The 18,542-nt window shown below is 44.0% G+C and overlaps 3 protein-coding genes across 3 annotated transcripts; 2 read left to right on the top strand and 1 right to left on the bottom strand.

Annotated features, from left to right (window-relative positions):
* The first annotated feature begins 1,672 nt into the window (after positions 1-1,672).
* Positions 1,673-5,791, top strand: LOC311025134 (uncharacterized protein). The gene is made up of 2 exons (XM_084027879.1): positions 1,673-1,904; positions 2,536-5,791. The coding sequence occupies exon 2, from the start codon at positions 2,550-2,552 to the stop codon at positions 3,342-3,344; it is 795 nt and encodes a 264-aa protein (XP_083884005.1). The 5' UTR covers positions 1,673-1,904; positions 2,536-2,549; the 3' UTR covers positions 3,345-5,791.
* A 137-nt stretch (positions 5,792-5,928) lies between these two features.
* Positions 5,929-8,554, top strand: LOC311025135 (sperm acrosome membrane-associated protein 4-like). Its single transcript, XM_084027880.1, has 3 exons — positions 5,929-6,118; positions 7,820-7,987; positions 8,127-8,554. Exons 1-3 carry the CDS (start codon positions 6,064-6,066, stop codon positions 8,327-8,329), a joined length of 426 nt encoding a protein of 141 aa, XP_083884006.1. The 5' UTR covers positions 5,929-6,063; the 3' UTR covers positions 8,330-8,554.
* A 182-nt stretch (positions 8,555-8,736) lies between these two features.
* msh5 (mutS homolog 5) lies at positions 8,737-17,815 on the bottom strand (the record flags this gene model as incomplete). Its single annotated transcript, XM_084027878.1, has 25 exons — positions 8,737-8,875; positions 8,957-9,030; positions 9,137-9,274; positions 9,502-9,648; positions 11,050-11,124; positions 11,210-11,359; positions 11,986-12,112; positions 12,288-12,406; positions 13,156-13,223; positions 13,335-13,422; positions 13,524-13,604; positions 13,692-13,801; positions 13,932-14,004; positions 14,130-14,258; positions 14,342-14,404; positions 14,509-14,647; positions 15,434-15,479; positions 15,566-15,648; positions 16,094-16,129; positions 16,389-16,498; positions 16,642-16,763; positions 16,888-16,941; positions 17,259-17,339; positions 17,498-17,621; positions 17,708-17,815. 25 exons carry the CDS (start codon positions 17,813-17,815, stop codon positions 8,755-8,757), a joined length of 2,466 nt encoding a protein of 821 aa, XP_083884004.1. The 3' UTR covers positions 8,737-8,754.
* Between the last annotated feature and the right edge of the window lie 727 nt (positions 17,816-18,542).

Raw genomic sequence — 18,542 nt, 5'->3', positions numbered from 1 at the left:
TTTAAATGGGGCCAACCCCCAGGTTGGGGAACCACTACCCTTCACCCCATAACTATATTTACAGGAGATAAAAGTAGCTCTGACTCCATCAGCTGCACTAACTGCTCTTTACACAGTGATGGATTGGTCTTAATCTACTAATGTCACATGTGAACAACGGGGGACAGTTTACTGCAGAACGAGTAGGCCAACTTTTCATATTTTAAGTACGTTTTACCAATAAATTCTGTACATTTACTCAAGTCAAATTCACTTGCATTGGAATATTTTGGGGGGATTTTTGTTTTACAGTATATGACACCTGTTGCCGTTACAAGAAACCGAGCTGTGAATAAAGAAACACGTGAGAAAGGATGTAGTATAGATGCAAAGAAAAACACAAATTGAATAGGGGCTGCGATTTAGTTCACAATATAAAAAGACTCCTCTCCTGATTTAGCGTTGCACTCCCATAATGTCCCCGGACTCACAGTTTAAACACAAATCAACTTTGATGCAGAAGAACCGATTGTGTTTTTAATTCCACACATTCTTCTTCTAAGTCAAAACCTGGCGCCTCCATCACTACATTACATATAAATCTGCCTTTAAATAAAGACTCCATCATCTTGGCTCATGCTGGGTTGAGAGTGAGGTTGGTTCCCACAGGATTGTGTGACCCTTTGTGGTGGTTTGACATCGGACCCCCTTGAGGTTCTGGAAGAAAGCTTTGTGCATTCTCAAGTTAAATGCAGCAATCTGATGCACTTTGAGAGCAAAAATAAGAGGCTAGATCTATGAGGAACTTTGTGCTCTTGTAAACAAATTTGTGATCTTGTAAACAACTTAATCATAAACACATTGGTTGTATGGATGTAAATGGTGAAGTCACACCAGGAAAGCGTGGAAAGCGAGACAGGGTGTGCATTTCAAGACGAGCCGGTATGCTGACATGGACGGAGCCCCTGAGGACAGTCCACCCCAGCAGTCCCAAGCAGGGTGCAACGTCCCCCCCCACAGTGAGAGAGGGTCCAGTGAGTGCTGTTAGTACGGGGCCCAGGGAAGCAGCGTGGTCCTGACGGGTACTTCACCCTGGGGCCCCTCCAAGCCGACCAGACGCTCCGGGAGTTTGAGTTTGTTTGTTTTTTTGTTGTTGTCATTTTTCAAACCTCAAGTGATGTCACATAAGTGCCTCAAGTGACATCACTGAACCAGACTTCAGCTATCCCTGGAGCCACAAAGGGTTTTATGCTACTACTATACTGTACTACTATAGCCTACTTGACATTTACTTTAAAATCGATTTCCCCCTAAAGACAAATTCAAGCATCTGCCAATTCATTTTCATACCATGCAGAATGAAATGGGAACCATAATGGCTGCCTAGAACTAAATACAACGGTAGGCCTACATCATTTAGTATTGTGTGTTTTGCTCGACATCTTTAGGGTTTCTGCTGGAGCTTCACTATTTCTGCTCAAACTTGATGGCTGGTGGTCATAAGATGGACTGGGCCCACCGTGGGACTGGCCTGGACCAGACAGATTCCCACGACCCCTCCTCTACACACGCACACGCACAGAGAGAGAGAGAGAGAGAGAGAGAGAGAGAGAGAGAGAGAGAGAGAGAGAGAGAGAGAGAGAGAGAGAGAGAGGAGAAATGAAAACAGTCTGCAGAGGCGCACACGCAGAGGAGACAGAGAGGCAGAGCGGCTTTGCACCACTTTATTCTTTTTAGTAAGACAGTTATTTCACTGTAAAAGCTCCACTTGTGTGCGCGCGGGACAGGAAGCGATGTGACGCGTCTCGCCTACGTTGAAAGTGCGGATTTAACACGCGGCGGAGCAGTGGGAGAAATAACGCAACTCATTTATTTGGATGATGCCGAGGAGCCAGTTTCTGCTTCGGATCTGCGTCCAAAACAAGGCAAGTATCCTCTCCGGTGTGAGCGGGACGGCGAGCCGCAGGAACCAGTCAGACGGCAACAGAGCGACGCGAATTAAACACAGCATCAAAGATGCATGCGCAAAAATAAAAAAGGCACTCTCTCCGTCTCCGTCCTGTTGATTCACTTCTTCTCGCTAATTAAATCACGAGTTCGGTTCCGGTTACCGGAGGCATGTGCTCTATGTTGGTGAGATTGCGAAAGTGAACTCATAAGGTCCTGGAGGGGCTTTTTAATTCCCGTGGTGATGAACGTGGAGGTTCGATAACAGTTCAGTCCGGGTTCAGACGGGGCAGCTGCTGCAGGGGAGAGAGAGGGAGGGTGAGAGAGAGAGGGAGAGGGTGAGAGAGAGGGAGATAGAGAGGGAGGGAGAGAGGGTGAGAGAGAGAGAGAGTCTCAGTGTGGCTCCACAGAGACACTGGAGTTGCTGCAGAGAGGTTGGCATCTCATTAACTCAGCCACATGTCTTATTAAAGCAGCTATTTCCTGTTGTGTGCAGCGCAGGGTAAACTATCTTCTCTCCACCGCCCCCCCGGCGCTCTCCCTTGGTGTGCAACACTCTGTAACTTCATTCTTGTGTTTCTGCTCTTTTGTGTCTTCGCCTCTGTTCAGTGTGAAGCCAGAGGATGACGGCAGCCAGCCCCGTCTGCAGCGCTGCCTCCTCCCGCTCCTCCCTGTCATCACACGTTTGCCTCCCGGCGTGCAGCAGACACCTGAGGAGAGGCAAGGCCCTCCAGACCAACCTGCCCCTGCGCTCCGCCCCGGGCGTGTGGCTCCTGCTGGGGGTGGTGGTGGTCCTGGTGGGGATGGCTGTCGCGGTGGCGGGCTACGTGTCTTCAGCACCGAGGCCCGTCCAGAGCGGCCGAGGCAGCACCCACATTGAGAGGCTGAAACTGGCCGGGCCGGTGGTCATGGGAGTGGGTCTGTTCATTTTCATCTGTGCCGCCACGCTGTTGTACGAGAACCGGGATCTGGAGGTCCTCAGGCGGGGGACAACTGATGATCTTGAGGATCTGAAGGGAGGCGACGGCTGGGAGGACTCGCAGGAGCAGCCCAGCTTCAGCTGCCAGGAGCAGTGGGAGTGCAAAGATGGAGAGGGGGGGTCCTGGGCCGCTCCGACCCACACACTCCCCCTCTCAGACCAGAACTGTGGTTCTCCTCTTCCTCCACCTCACAGGGACACACACAACATCAGCAGCGGGCCGTCACCACCGCCTGGTTCGGATGCAGGAGGTAGAGATGGAGAGGAGGAAGAGGAAGAGTTAAGGTCAACCCTGCTGGCCCGAGTTCTGCACCACCAGGAACCAAGCCCTCACCCTCCCTCCCCCTGCCCGTCCATCTCCCACTCCTCCCTCCACTCAGACTCTTGCAACTCCAGTGAAATCAACTTCAACACACGGACAGACTTTCCTCAACACTGAACCTTCCCCGGGTTCACCCCCCCCCCTCATGAAATATGCATGGTGAGATTCATTTGGAAGTTTCGTGTGCAGACACACACTTAAGACAGGACTATGCATTCCTCAATAAACAGACGAAATGTTTGCTGGTATGTTTTAGTGCCTCTGAGTGGTGCAGTGGCTCTGAGTCACTGTCTTTGAAGGGTGTTTTTGTCCCACATCGTTCTCTGACTCACCCATGTTTGAAAGATTGGAGCTACGCCGTTTGATGTCAACTCGCCATCTTGTTGTCTTTGAACTCACCCATGCCCAAAATCCCTAAAGCCACTGCTTCTTTGACCATATTTGGACGTGAGGAGGTTCGCTGAAAATGTATTTGGGTGCCATACTCGGAGAGGAACACACACACGGGAGTAACTCTCTCTCTCTCTCTCCCACACACACACAGTTACTCCCACTCTCTCCCTCTCTCTCTCACACACACACACACACAAACACACAGAGCGTTTACATTTCCTTGCTGGAGAGGTTTGGTTAAGAGGATGAGCCAGATTAGGTCTTAAATGAGTCTTTATCTAATCTCACACATACTGTAATCTGCTCTTTATCAGAGGAAATTGTGTGTCGGTATAAACAGGAGAAGCACAAAAGGCCACACTCCTCTCACTCGACACCTACAGCCACGCTATAAATACCAGCTGCTGCTTTGTGCACATGCAGTGCGGACTCCAGTTTCACTGTTTTACTGTAATTCCATTTTTTTTTTATTCACACTGTCAGCTGCTCACTTTCCCTCCCTTTTTCTCAAGTGTGTTGCGGCGAGATCTTAAAGAATTCAATCAGATGGTGGAGAGAGAGAAAAGAGCAGTGACTGAAAAAAAAGAAAAAAAGCCAAATCTGAGGCTGTTGTGCGTTATTTGTGACGCAGCTTAACTGAGAAAAGCGGTCCTGTGAGTCGTGTAAGTGAAACCTCGCTCTCCCACCATCCCGACCTTTCATCTCCTCTCGCTTCATCATCCCGTTCCTACGCTTTATTCAAATAAACGCATCCTTCGTCTCCATCCTCGGCTCCTGCAAAACAGCAAAATAGAGCAAAACAACGCAGAGTGAAACGTTACCGGGTCCAATTAGACACAAGCGAGCGTGTTTGCACAGTCTGAGGGGTAAAAGGGGGTAGGATTTTAATTATGGCCAGGATTTTCTCCTCTAGCCTCTAATTACACAGGGGATCAGTCTGAACATTTTTATAGGTGCTTCAGGACCGCGGAGTATTTCCTTGTTGTTCGGGCCCATGCTGGGATCCTGCCATCCACGTGAGACTGAGACTGAAGGGTACATCTGCAGCCACACGTTTTAACTCACTAAATCCAGCACCCATCTCTGTCCCACACACACACACTCTCTCTCAGAGGCTCAGTACAGGGTTTTGTGTAGGTACATTATGCTGTTCTAATATATTTCAGTAGCAGGTATGAGTCAGGGAGACGTGTGTGAATCTTGACTGAATCTCACCTCCTTCACACCTTTGGCTCAGAAAAGCAGCTCTCTCTTTCACACATACATGAGTCGTCAGTGACAGATGCCGGGTGTCAGAGCCTCAGCCGATGATGATCCCTGATTGATCTGCAGGTTATTTCCCTCGATTTTATTGTCCATTAGCTGCACCCGTCTCAATCTAATACGGTATAATTCAACAGCCCTGCAATAACTCCTATCTCCATGGAGGGTTTAATATCCGATGTTTGTTGGATCGGTTTCAGAGGTGTTGATTCAATCTTGCAGGCTCCAGTCGTTTCTATTATTTTGTCCACCCCATTTGGATTAAGGAAAGCAAAATGATAAAGCGTTCAGGAAATGTTTTCATACACATGAAGATGACACAACCTGACCAGACAGAACTGCAGCGCCTTCACACACACATGCACCAGCACAGCAGCAACACAGGATACAAGACATCGTTCCTGTGTGTGTGTGTGTGTGTGTGCACAACAGTGTGTCGTTACATAATTCTGCAACACACTTTCTTTTTTTCTTTTATTTTGCTGCATTGAGCGTATAACTGAGTCGAATCCCCTGCTCTGAGAGATTAATGTGTTTGTGTTGATACATATCTCAGCAGATGGAAGGGAGGCTGTAAGCTGCTTAACCCTATGCTGACTCAGGACACTCGGCTCTTTACCAGAGAAGAGGAGCTACCATCGACATTTTTGGTAGAAAAAAAAATGCGAGCGACTGAGCTTGAAAATTGCCAGTTTACAGAAGTGGGTTTTTTTTCTTCAAATCCCAAACTTGACAGCAAAAAAGTGGGATTAAGCTAAGAAGTCTGTAGAAAATGTAGACGCATCAGCTGTTTGGAGAAATGTTTTCTACCACAAAGGAGGAGTTTTAACCTTTTTCCACATCTGACATTCAGTATTTCATGAAAACAGTTTGAGGACGAGTTCCCAGCTTGGGTTTGTATGTAACACTCAAGCTGTATCTTCTGATAAAACAAGCTAATAAACCAAATGACATTGAAGGAGACATGAACTCATTCTGAGTCATGAACTCATTCATGCCCCCCCCTATTTGCAGCTGTTCCCCCAAAATCCTTGCTTGTTTGAACATCTTCACTTCAGCCCTTGAGCAGTGGTGAGTGGTGCACTAGCAGGTCTATTCCTGATCTAATCCAATTTCAGCCCCGCTTCCGGTCTTCCACAGTCCTCATGGTGCAGTCAATGGAAGAAGTCTCCCTCTCAAAATGAAAGGACTAATGTTCTGTGTTTTTGCCATCATGATGCTCACACCTGCTCAAGGTAAGACGATGTTGGTTTATAGGCGGTGTATCTCAAACAGTATCCTCTGTAACTGCTACCTTTATGTTTTAATAAATCGTATCACATTTCTGGTTGCTAGTTATTCACAAGAGATTATTGCTGCTTTCATAAAATGATTAATCTACTTAATTCATGTCAATATAATGCTAAATGATTTGTGAAATATCAACAAGGCCTATTTTATCTAGTGTCCGTTAATGAAACAGATCTGCGATAAATTAGAGCTGCAACTAACAATTATTATTGATCAATCTGCTCTCCCTGACTAATCTATTAACCTTTTGTCTATGAGGTGAAACATGTCCATCCCAGATCCCTGGAGTCCAGGGTGACAACTTCTAATGTCTAGTTTTGTCTTTACCCCAAAAGTTGTGTTCGACCCTGGAAAGCAGCAAATCTTCACCATTGAGAACCCTCATTGTTGTAAATGGTGTGAAGGAAAGGCACAAACGTTCTCCAAACGCCCACGTACAGTTGAATCAACAACTTTCTCTAAACACAAACTGAGTGTAACATGATCACAAGGGGATTTACTGCAGGATAGTCGCATTAGCGTGTACTGGTAAGACGTAGCTAATAAACTGTTTACAGATTAAGTAAGTCTAAGCTCTCCTCACAATGAACCCAAACTCACCACTCTTTTGTCTGCTCGTCCCCGAGCTAGCACGAGCAAACGAGATGAGAGGATAAGGATTGGGAGTCTCACTGAAACAGTCTTATGGCCCCGAGGAGGAGATTAGTCCTTTTCCAGCAGCCTATAGTAGTGCTGAAGCCAGCCGTTTGGTAACTGCATGTGGTCTGACAATGAACTCAAAAGCTAGATTTCACAGAGAGATGCCGTAACATCCAAAAATACCCGGAAAATCCCGTTTTTGTATGAAAGATATAGTTATTTGAATATAAAGGGCATAGTATGAGCTTGGAATGAAGACATTAAAGGGATTCTCAGTCTCATTAGATGAGCAGTTAGAAAAGTTTGTTCTCTCTGTTCCCCGTTTCACACTGCCAATAAATCACTTATTGTAGGAAGAAGCCTCTTTCCATTACAAGCACTAATGTGTGACACAAGTTAGATTATTGTGAGGGATTGCGCAGCACATTGTGCTTGGGGATTTTTCACTCCGGCACTACATCCAGCTGCCAATGTTTCCTATTAATTCCAGTATCTGTCTGGTTAATAAAAACACAATGCTGCCTGACTCGGAGCACGCCCTCAACAACACGTCATCCACTCAGAGAAACAAATTCCAGACGGCTGCAGAATAAACAAAATATTTCTGAGATGCTCAAGTACTCGGCAGAATGTGCCTCATCAGTTTGGCTTGATGTCCTTCAGCAGCGCTCCGACACATTCACAAATCCAGAACCCCCCTGAATAATAAATGTGTCCAACAAACACGTTATGTAAATGCCTTGAAATCTGAATAATTCAATGCTTTTCATTCCTTAAATAAGCTCACATTCACTGTTCTTAGCTTGTTTTGGTTTTCAATTTCTTATCCTGCCATCTTTGTGTTTCTTGGAAAAGAAGTTTCCAAAGTCAATCGGACTCATCTGGTTAAATAAAGATGATTGAGAATGATTTTTTTTATCTTGTTAATTAGACACTCCTTTTCTCATGGCTCAAAAACAAAAGGACTGTACAAACTGTCCTGTTTCCCTGGTGTTTCTTGGACTCAGGTGAGGAGGAGGAGCAATTAGAGCAGCTCATGGAGTCGGTGGCATTTGAAGAAGAGGAGGAGATTTTGGAGTGTTTCCGGTGTGACCTGGGCTTCTGGGACGCCTGCTACACCACCCAAACCAACTGCAGCGTCGGCGAGCGCTGCTACACAGGCCGAGGGAAGGCAGGTGTGTTGGATAAGACTGTGTGTGTAATCAGTGCACTCTATGAATTGACTTCTTAGCATTAAAGAGTGCAGAGGTGATCGGGATAAACTTTAAACTCATTAGAGAGGTTGTACTGAATGCCATTGTGTTGTCTCTGCAGGTGACACTCTAGAAGTTAAGACTTTGGGCTGTGTGAGGGCCGACGAGTGTGACGTGGAAACCACGGTGGAGCTGTTTTCCAACAACACCATTTTTGTCATGACCAAACACTGCTGTGACACTCCCTTCTGCAACGCGGGGAACAAACTTCCAGTCGCCACACTTTTGTGTCTCACTGTGGCTGCTCTCGCTACCTGGCACTGAAGCCTCAACGGGATCACAATAAACAAGCTGCATTTATCTACGATGTCAAAGCAAAAAAGACTGTGAAGTGATGCTGAAAAAGACTTCCACCTCATGGTGAAGAAAAATCTCTAGCTTCACAGAATTGTTGTTTACTGGTTAAGAAAACATGACGTAGATAATTGTGGAACAAACATAGTAATTTAGAAAGATTTTAATCCAACCAAAGAACAAATGAGTACCATATTTAACATGGTATTCCAACTGAAAACACGTGTAGTATAATAAATGCTTCAGTCATGTTGTAATATATATTTTTGTCCTGTATGTGTCATGTGGATCAGTTAAACCCTGCCCTCTCTATCACAACCAGCTGAAAATATTTGATAGTGAACGAACAAACTGATCACAGAGCTGCACAAACATGTTTGCAGCTGCAGACCAGTTCAGCTGTGGTTCAGCAGCTCGCCAGCAGAGGGCAGGAGCTCCTCTTTCAAGAAGTGCTGAAGGTCCAATTCCTTGTTATCCAGGTCGAGGCTCAGGAACGCCTCCACTACAGACCTGCACCTGTCAGTCACACACACATACAAACGTGTCTGTTGCACATACAGCGCTCTCTTGTGTCGGTCTTCGTTGTCATTCTGTTACCTGTTTGCCTGCTCATCCGAGGATGCTTTGTCAATGCGTTTGATAAGCTTTCCTGTCCTGTACAGTTCAGACACCTGACCAAACACACACACACACACACACACACACACACACACACACACACACACAGTCGGTCTATGTGAGCATGCAACTGCGTTGCATCTGTGTGTGTGTGTTTACCTCTACTCCTCTCTGCACAAGGCTCGTTGGCAGGCCTGCCAGTGAAGCGATATTGGCAGCATAGCTGGACTGGCAGATTCCTTCCTTCAGTTGGTACAGAAACACCAACTCATCCCCGTCCACAGCTGTCTCCAGGGTCTAACACACACATTGATACACAACCACATACACACAAAAATCACATACACGATAAAATAAACTTCTAGTGAGGTGCAACAAATCTGAAGTGGTGTCTCGTCAGCCGATTGGTTCATTTGGAAGTTTTCTGCCACACATTAGTTTGATGAAACCACATTGAACATTCACAAAATGGTTTCAGGCTTCATGTCATCATTGTGCAAGCTCAGTGGAGTGTCTCTCAGTACCAGGAGAGACAGCAGACCGGAGGGGGGGAGCAGGCCCAGCTGCAGCAAACTGTGGAAGTTAGTAGCCAACAGGACATGAGGAACATCCACGGGAGGTTTTCTCAGCCAATGAGAGATGGACGCAGCCAGCAAGGACAGTCCATCCACCTGAAGGGCAACATCATATCAGATCAGGATGACGCTCCTGTAGGTCGGACTCTCCAGTCTTAATCGAGGTTAAGCTCTTTACATAAACCCTAGTTTGAGATTGAGTCGGTGCCACATGTAAACCAGTTAACAAAACCTTCCTGAGTATTATCTGGTGATAAAAAAAAGTCCACCCACCAGATGCCCCCTTTCTTTGTGATTGAGCAGTAGGATCACAAAAACAAATGTTAACGGATGCTACTGTAATGATGAATAAGAATTCAAGAATAGAAATGATCTGTGTTCCTAATGATAGTCTATTTAAATTCTAATAATAAAAGACAAATTGTATCGTGAAGTATAGTCAAGTTTGTATGCTTACAATGAAACTTTTGACGTACAAATAGGTTGCACTCCTCAACGGGGATAGTGGGCCATTCTGTGTTTATTTCCAATAGTGTACAGTAGAAAGACAGACAGGACGTTTGGGGACAGATAGAAGGGTGTAATATGAAACAAAAGAACCAGTCCATGGGGTTCTATGGTACATGTCGCCACATACAGGCCAGCAATGCTATTGCTGCTTAATTGTTACCACATGGACCACCTGCAGGTAAGAGTGTTTTTAGAGCTGTTTTTATGCTAGGGCGCTAGTGGGGTTTTATATTTAGCACTGTGTCACACACCCAGCTGAGATTAATAATAACACTCACATATAAGGGAAACCCATGCATGCATTTCAAGATTTTTTTCATGAATCTATGATCAAACCTGCAGTAATAGCAATAGAACAAAGTTGTGGACATTAGCATTGACATATTGTATTGATATGGCAAATGTGTTATCAAACAGCTTCTCTACACACCCAGCAGTTCCAGAGGACTGCAACATTCACTTTTATTACTTCAATTATTCACTTGTTTCTGGCCAATAGCTGCTTTAAATGTTTTGTCTATTTTGGGTAAATCGGAACTCAATGAATTTAAATTGGTAATTGTTTTTTATTGTTTTCATCTGGTTTATTCCTCCCACTCTTGCTTTTCTTCTTTAGACTTATACAACAGGTTTAGTCCCTCCCCCTCCCTCTCCAGAGTAACCTGGCAAACATCGATGGACTACAGATACCATGATGACACTCTTTGTCTGCAGGTTGCACACATTTCAAAATGGTATTACCCGTCTTGCATGTAGATGGTGCACATCTCCACCTCTATATCTGCACGTCTGAACATCTGCTGCTTGTTTTCTTACTGATAGGTGACACATGCTGGGGTAGACCGCAGGTCTGTGCTGCAGCTCTAAATTGGATACTATTGGCTGCGATTGCTCTCAGGCGCTTCATACTAATGACATGATGTGTGTCCTTGTTACATGTATACATATGGATTTAATTGATGAAGTGCTGGAACAGGTTTTTCTTACTGTGTTAGTTCCCTTTCCAAATTCATCGATGAGAACTAATGAGTTGCCAGTACTGCTGTTGAGAGCCTGGGCCATCTGGAAAATAGAGCCACAAAGTGATACACTACATTTTGTTTTATTGTGTGTGTGTGTGTGTGTGTGTGTGTGTGTGTGTATATACCTGGTTGAGGTCTATCATGAAGGTGCTGAGGCCAACAGACACAGACTCCCTGCTCTGCATACGGGTGAACATCCCGTCCACCAGACCGATCTCTGCCTCCTTCGCGGGCACGTCCGAGCCAATCAGAGCCATGAACACAATCAGACCCACCTGTAAAAAAAAGTCAGAGTGTTGAATGACAAGTGCTGTGAACTAAACCAAATGGGAAAGTGGAGTTACATCAGCCTGCAGGTCAAAACTTCTCCTAATGGAGTATATAATAAACACGTTCTCATTAAGAAACGTTAACGTCGCCCTTAATTCCAGCGCTCTGAATGTGTTTTCTGAATGAGTTGTAGATTACAGCTTCAATGCTTAAATGATAGCAGTAATCACGAAAGTTAGATAGTTTGGAAAGACAGATGGATTATGGTCAATAATGTAGAATTTGAACCACTTTTGCCTCCCACTTGTATAGCTTTACCCCTTAATATATATCTTAGTTGTGCTGTACCTGTGCCTGAACACAGCTTATCACTGGGCGTAAAAAAAAAAGAGAAGCAATATTTGGCCCCAAAACATCAAATAATAAGACAGTTTCTGGGAGACAAGAAAGTCAAGCATGTACAAACTGGGTCACATCCAAAAACAGACCTGTCAACACAGTGGAAAAGTGACACAAAAGGTAGAGTATATTTGAGCTAGTCAAGACCAGGAGCAGTTTATCACTGCACCTGATACTCAGATGATCGAACTGTAATTGTGAGGAATAGAGGGGTGTTTTCTGGCAGCCCCACCTGTTTGAGGTAGATGCTCTTGCCAGATGAGTTGGGCCCCGTGATGATCTTGACTCTGCCCTGTGACTCAGAGCTCTGGAAGGAGTTGGCCACAAACACAGGCGAGCAGAGCTCTAACAGCGGGTGTCTAGAAAATCGTAAAACACAGGCATTTATCAGTCCTGCTCTGCAATGTCATATTAAATACAGCTTCTGCTTTATGAGTGTGGGTACTGTTTATGTGATACTTTTCGTCTTAACACTGTTAATGGAATGTTTTACATTACTGGATAATGACTTCCATCTAGTGTGTGAGGGCCTACCTGCCCTGTGTGACCGTTATGGTCCTGTGGCTGACTAGTTTGGGTGAGGTGTAGCTGTACTCTTGGGAGGCGCTGCTCATAGCCATCAGACAGTCCAGCTCAGCAGTGAGATCTACAACCTACACGACACACACATTAACACAGCCCGTCCTGATCAGAGACGTTTCAACCAATGAAGGAACAGCAGTGTTCACTTCACAAACTTAGAGCTCAACAGGTAAAACAAGAGGCAGAAGCTGTGTATTTAATCACATTTTGCTGGAGGATATACATAATGAGAACATACTGAACATAAAGATATATTGAAGTGCATTGTGTTGCAGGAGGAGCAGTGTGGTGATTCTATTTGTATATTTTAACATCTGTTGTTATGGGAATCCATTGTAACCACATTGATGGTGTGTGAGAGTGGATATTTAATTATCAAAAGAGAGATTTGGGACTTTAATGAAGCTTAATAAATCTGAAACCCTGCAAGACCGCCTCTAAATAAGACTCATTGCTTCTTTAACATTCAGTTAATTGCCAGGTTGCAATAATAGCTAGACCAATTTAACCACAGCTACAATATTGTAAACACAACTATTTATCATCTGAACTCAACGCCCCCATTCTGCCCTCTAAAATAACAATACAATTCGCAATAATAGCACGCATTTCTGTCATGAGACAAATACCACTTGTAGTAAGTACAAGTAATAGGTTCAGGACATGTTTAATAAGAATAATAGTACAGCCCAACCAAGGAAACAACGGCAACTAATCAGAGCAAACACCACCTACACACATTTACAATAATTACTTTCACGCTCATCATCAAGTGTGACACTAACACAGGACCTGAATGTGCTCTGCAGTGCACACCAACCTTGTAAAGAGAGGCGCTCCTCTCCAGGATTGTGTTCTGCAACTGTGTCATCACTGCTGTCTCCATGTCTGAGAAACGGGAAGTAGAATCAGGAGAGACTTCAGATGATATTTCTAACAATGTCAGGTCCACAGGTATCAGGTAAAAGTGAGTTTCCTGTTAGTAAGAAGGAAAAATACCTCTAATGTCACAGTGCAAGTCTCCCAAGAGGTCGTCTAGCTCCTTGGTTCTCTGGCTGCGGTAGTGCAGGCGCTCCTCGGACAGAAACTAGCCCACATTGACACAAGGAAGTGGTTTCACGGCACATGAGAATGCATGATTTTGAAGAACACAGACAAACAAAAATGTTGACAAGCTCATACACAAACCATAAAATCAAGGCCCTCTATCTCAAAATCCTCTTTCTCCACCATGCTGGGCAGGCGAGGGACAGAGAGCAGGAAACCAATCTGTAAGGAGGAATAAATAATGATATACTGTATGTGCACGGACACATATATGTGGTTCTCAGAGTGCTTTCACCAATAAGCTCAGACCAGAGGGATGTAGATGACGCAGCAGGAGGGAATGCGGGCGTCCAGGTGATCCAGCTCTCTTCTGGCTACATCGGTCAGGAAGTCGGACAACCCCATCATCCTCCTCTTCTCTGATAGAGGGACGGAGCATTGTTAAGACTTTAAATCAACCCCCTGTGACCTTATCGACATGGGCCCATATCAAGCAGGCATTTTCACCAATTATATGACTGTTCCTGAGTCCAGCACGGAGGCACTTACTCTCATCGATCGCTGGGTCAACGTTCGGTTTGATGGTGAAGCGGTTCTCAGCTAAGCTGGTTTCAAAGTCCACCTACGTGTTCCAAATCAAAGATGGAGTCAACTCAGTAAGACTGCAAAACTATTGAGAACCAACAGGCAACAAAAGGCAGGAGATCTCTCAGATTATTATTATTATTATTATTATTTTTGACTCACAACTCGGCTGATGAGGGAGGCAATATGGTGGAGGTCGTCTGCGATACCTTCACTGATGTCGCGAAAGAGATGAATGGCCTGAGGCAAGTGTCGCACCGTGTCCCTGATGCACACCACATTGTACACTGTCTGATAAAACACACACAATAGCCACATTCAAGAGAACCTGTCACCCGGAGAAGGCGTATATATGGTTATGCTGTAGCTCCAACCTTGTAGAGACTCTGCCAGTCGGACACTTTGGTGTGAGAGAGAGACATCCTGCGCAGAAGAGTCTAACACACAAGCAAAGAGAAGCTTTAGGCAGGGGCATAATTGCACGTGAGGGGATAAATGGTCACAGATGTGTTGGAAAAAGGTCGTTGGGTGTAGTTGTTACCGGTATGTTGCTGATGTTGCGTAGTGAAGACTGCAGGATGCTCAGCACGTCGGAGTTATGAGGTGATGTGAAGAAACGTATCACTTCCTGTCTCCTGTGTAACACGGCCAGGTCCTGTGTTGGCCGCAGAAACCACTGGCTGAAAAGGAGAGGTTACGACAAACTAGTAAACTTTGTCTTTCGTCTATAACAACAAGCACAGCTTCCACAGTTAACCAGATGTTGTATGGATGCAAAACAATAATGATAACAATAATTCAGAATTACATGAATGCACTTTCCCACAATATCCAGAGCATGACATTAAAATCACCATAATATGAGTGGTTACAGTACCAAAAACAGATGATGTATTGTGTTGGACAAGCTGAAACATTTTGTCTTGTTGCCATAGATACAAGCAGTGGTATGTAAACCTGAAACAAACAAATCTTCTGCTGCAATTAGTTTATAAACACATGACAAAGACGTTTCAATTTTAACGCTTTGGCGTAATGTTTGTTTCTAATTCTCCTAAGTTCCTGAAAACAAATCAACCTTCTTAAAGAAGTTAAATTGTTTTATTTGATCATTTTAAACAATCAGTTATGTATTATTGTCATGTGTGAATTAATTTGCGCTGTTTATAGAATTAGCTATAAACTGGCCCTGCCTCTGAGAAGTCGTCACAATACTACTAGTAGTAGTTGTAGTGCTGCAGCATTATAAGAGGTAGCTGCCATCAACTTCTCATACCGACTGCATACATTTTGTGTTGTGCTGTTACGCAGCATGGTGGGGAGGTTTACTTTAACTGAATATGGAGGACTCACCTTTCTTTAATAAAAGCCTGATATTGACTTTTGATGAGGTAATAAGCCCATTTGTTATTGTTTTTTGCATGTGCTTGGACCTACTATAGAGTCATCACAGAGGCATTTCTCACCGTAGCAGTTTGGAGCCAAACTTGCACCGGCAGCGGTTCAATATTCCTGCAACACAACATAAAAACAGGTATTTCCTATAAACACCATCAGATAAACAAAGAGTAATAATTACTTCCTTCAGGGCTTCGCACCATAAAGACTGAGTCCTTCCTTTTCACCTGAGTGCAGCTTGTACACTGAAGGGTGACGTTCTGATTTGAAGATCTGCAGTACACTGAAACAAATACGTCCATGGTGATGGTGACCTCTCAACCTCTCCTTTGTGTCTTTGTACAGTTTTGCCTTTGTTAAGTAAATGTACAAAATAAGACTAAAAATATCCCAGGTAAGCAAGTCTTTGATTACAAGTTATAGTCAAATTAATAGAAACGTATGAGAAAACACAAGATTTAAGGTGGCGATTCTCTGTGGAGAAACTCAGTTACTTACAGATCAGCCGATTAAATCAACTAATTGATTAGTTGACAAAATCGTTAGTGAGTGTGAGTCGAGTAAGAATGTCTTTGGTTGAGGACAGCCCTACAAATTAAAATGTACTGTAGGTTTTGCTTGTGGAACGAACAATTAATGAGTGATGTATGAGACCAGAGTCAGCTTTTATTGATAAATTGATAAATATATTGGATAAAGATCAACCACTTAACAGAGAACACTCTTACCTGTAGGTATCCCGGTCAATGCAAACAACACCGTTACTATATTGGGAAGAAACAACATTTCAATTAAATTCACAAAAGCTTTCGCATCACACAAGATAGAGGATAGATTATAGATAAAAATGTGATACAGTACATGTACAAATACTATGAGACATAATGCCACACATGCATGCCTCTAACAGATATAATACAGAGCAGTAAAACAAAACAATCCTCATCCACAAAAAATGGAAAATGGTTATTCACAGTCCTGTGTGTGTGTGTGTTTGCAAAGCCACATTAATATGTGTCTTACAGTGTGTAGGTATTGAACTGTAGGATAGGAACTCCAACAGTGCTGTCTTCCAGTTCCACTCCCACTCTCCTCCTGTCCAGACATTTCAGCAGAGCGCCCACTGCCCTCAGCTACCCCAACGGATGCACACACACACACACACACACAAACACACACACACACACACACACACACACACACCAAAAAATTATGGACAGTGTGTAATCAGCTCCTGCCCAACGATGGACTAATGACATGTAGACAGCTGGCTCACCATCAGGGGTGATTCAAAGGAGATACAGGAGGAGAGGTAGGACATTTTGTCTCTCTCTGAAGTGGAGGCAGGTAGGAAAGGGAGATGGGCAGAAAGTAGCCTCTGCTTACTGACCTCCAGACCTGCAACGCTCAAAATGTACTCAAAATCAATCTGTTCATCATGGGAAATCATGCAAATGTAATGCAAAAAACTGATGAGGATATTTATTATATTATTTATTTATCAGGATGGGCGTCTGTTTACCAAAGTCAACATATGGATAAGTAACCACCTCTGGCTTGTAGTCTGGGTTTGAACCTGGAATACAACAAAGACAAGTTTGGGGGGAAAAAAGCAAATAAAAACAGCATGTTTTATGAAAGAAAAAGCAATAGTTTCACATGGCAGAATTGTGCCACTTAAAGTCTCAGTACAAAAAATAATGTGTGTGTATATAATAGCTGCAAAAGCCCTTATCACACTATCTGGCTGCAGTGTCTAGCATCCCTAATCTCGTTTCATTCCCTTGACCTAGAAACGGCTTGACTCAGACTGTGTCAAAACACATTTTTTTATGTGACATTGTTCTGTTTCCCCAGCCCACGCTGAGATCATGTTTGCTTCATAGAACTCACCGAGGTGTTGGAGGAATCGTGTCATGCAACGCTCCTGCTTTGCACTTGTGATTATTACGTGGGGCCCGACCTCCTGGATGACTAAGCAGAAAAAATAAATAAGGTACTAGGTGCAGTATAGTACAGCACAAGTGTTTCTGTGTACTATTGCCTTTTTTGAGGTATTGAAATTACATGAAACACCAATACACCTAATTGTATTCAGGTAAAATACCTGTTCCAGGCTGTGTATTGTTTACCTCTGGCCAGCAGGTGGAGCTCGTAGTTGTCAGGACTGTCTTTCATGAAGTGTAAAGAGGAGTCCTTACTGTCATAGAAGCAGAGGCCCATCTGTCCATGCTGGACTAAAACACTCAGTAAAACCTGGTAAACAAATACAGGAGTGCGCATCTGACTGCTGCGACTATCTGCTCCTACTCTGCTGGTGTGAGTGTGATGTCCAACTTTACCGCAGGTGAGTCTTCCTCCTCTTCTTCATCTCCAATGACGCCCGGTGGACCAAAACCTGAACTTAACCCTCCTCCTCCTCCTCCTCTCAGACTTTCCAGCGCTGCCATAACCAGTTAATTCTAGGCACGCACATTCAAATAAAGTTAATAGTCACAACGATGACATTAGACTTCCAACAACAACCAAAGTTCTAGCTAGTTAGCTGTCTGGCCTAATACATAGCCAACAAAGTGGAGTTTATTCCATTAAAGTAAGCTAGGCGAGTTAGCTAACAGTTAGCTTACTTGAGTCAAGCTAGCTTACGTGAACTAGCGTTATCGGAAGACTATCGGATTAGTTAGCTAATTTATACTTACAGGACGGGTTGATACTTGTTATAATACAAGTAACGATATTTGGCAAAGTCCGATTTTTAATCGATAAGCAGTTAGGTTAAAATAAATGTATCGTCTCTGGAACGGCGTTTGTGTCCGTTTCTCAGCGCGCGCGACCGCACGTTTGTGTGCCACCGTTCTTCCGGGATAAACACACGACAAACACCAACCGTTTTAAGTTAACGGTACTTATTTAATTACATCCGGCAGTCATCGTTAATCTAACCACGCAGCTACTCATTTAAATAAAGCAGAAGAAGCAGTTCCTTTTCATTGGGCAACAGATTAATTCATACATTCACTTAAAATGCATAATTTCATTTGGAGTTATAAATGAATTAAATAAACTGTGTAAAGTATCAATAGTGGGTTTGATGTTAGTTTTATAACTGGCAGAATTTAGCAGGTGCTATATTGCGATGCCTTAACCTATTTGGTATAATAATTACTCTTTATTATT

Source organism: Eutrigla gurnardus, assembly GCF_963514095.1.
Source record: "Eutrigla gurnardus genome assembly, chromosome: 14".
Lineage (NCBI taxonomy): Eukaryota > Metazoa > Chordata > Actinopteri > Perciformes > Triglidae > Eutrigla > Eutrigla gurnardus.
Note: the sequence above shows the minus strand (reverse complement) of the source record. Positions and strands in the feature narration are given on the sequence as shown.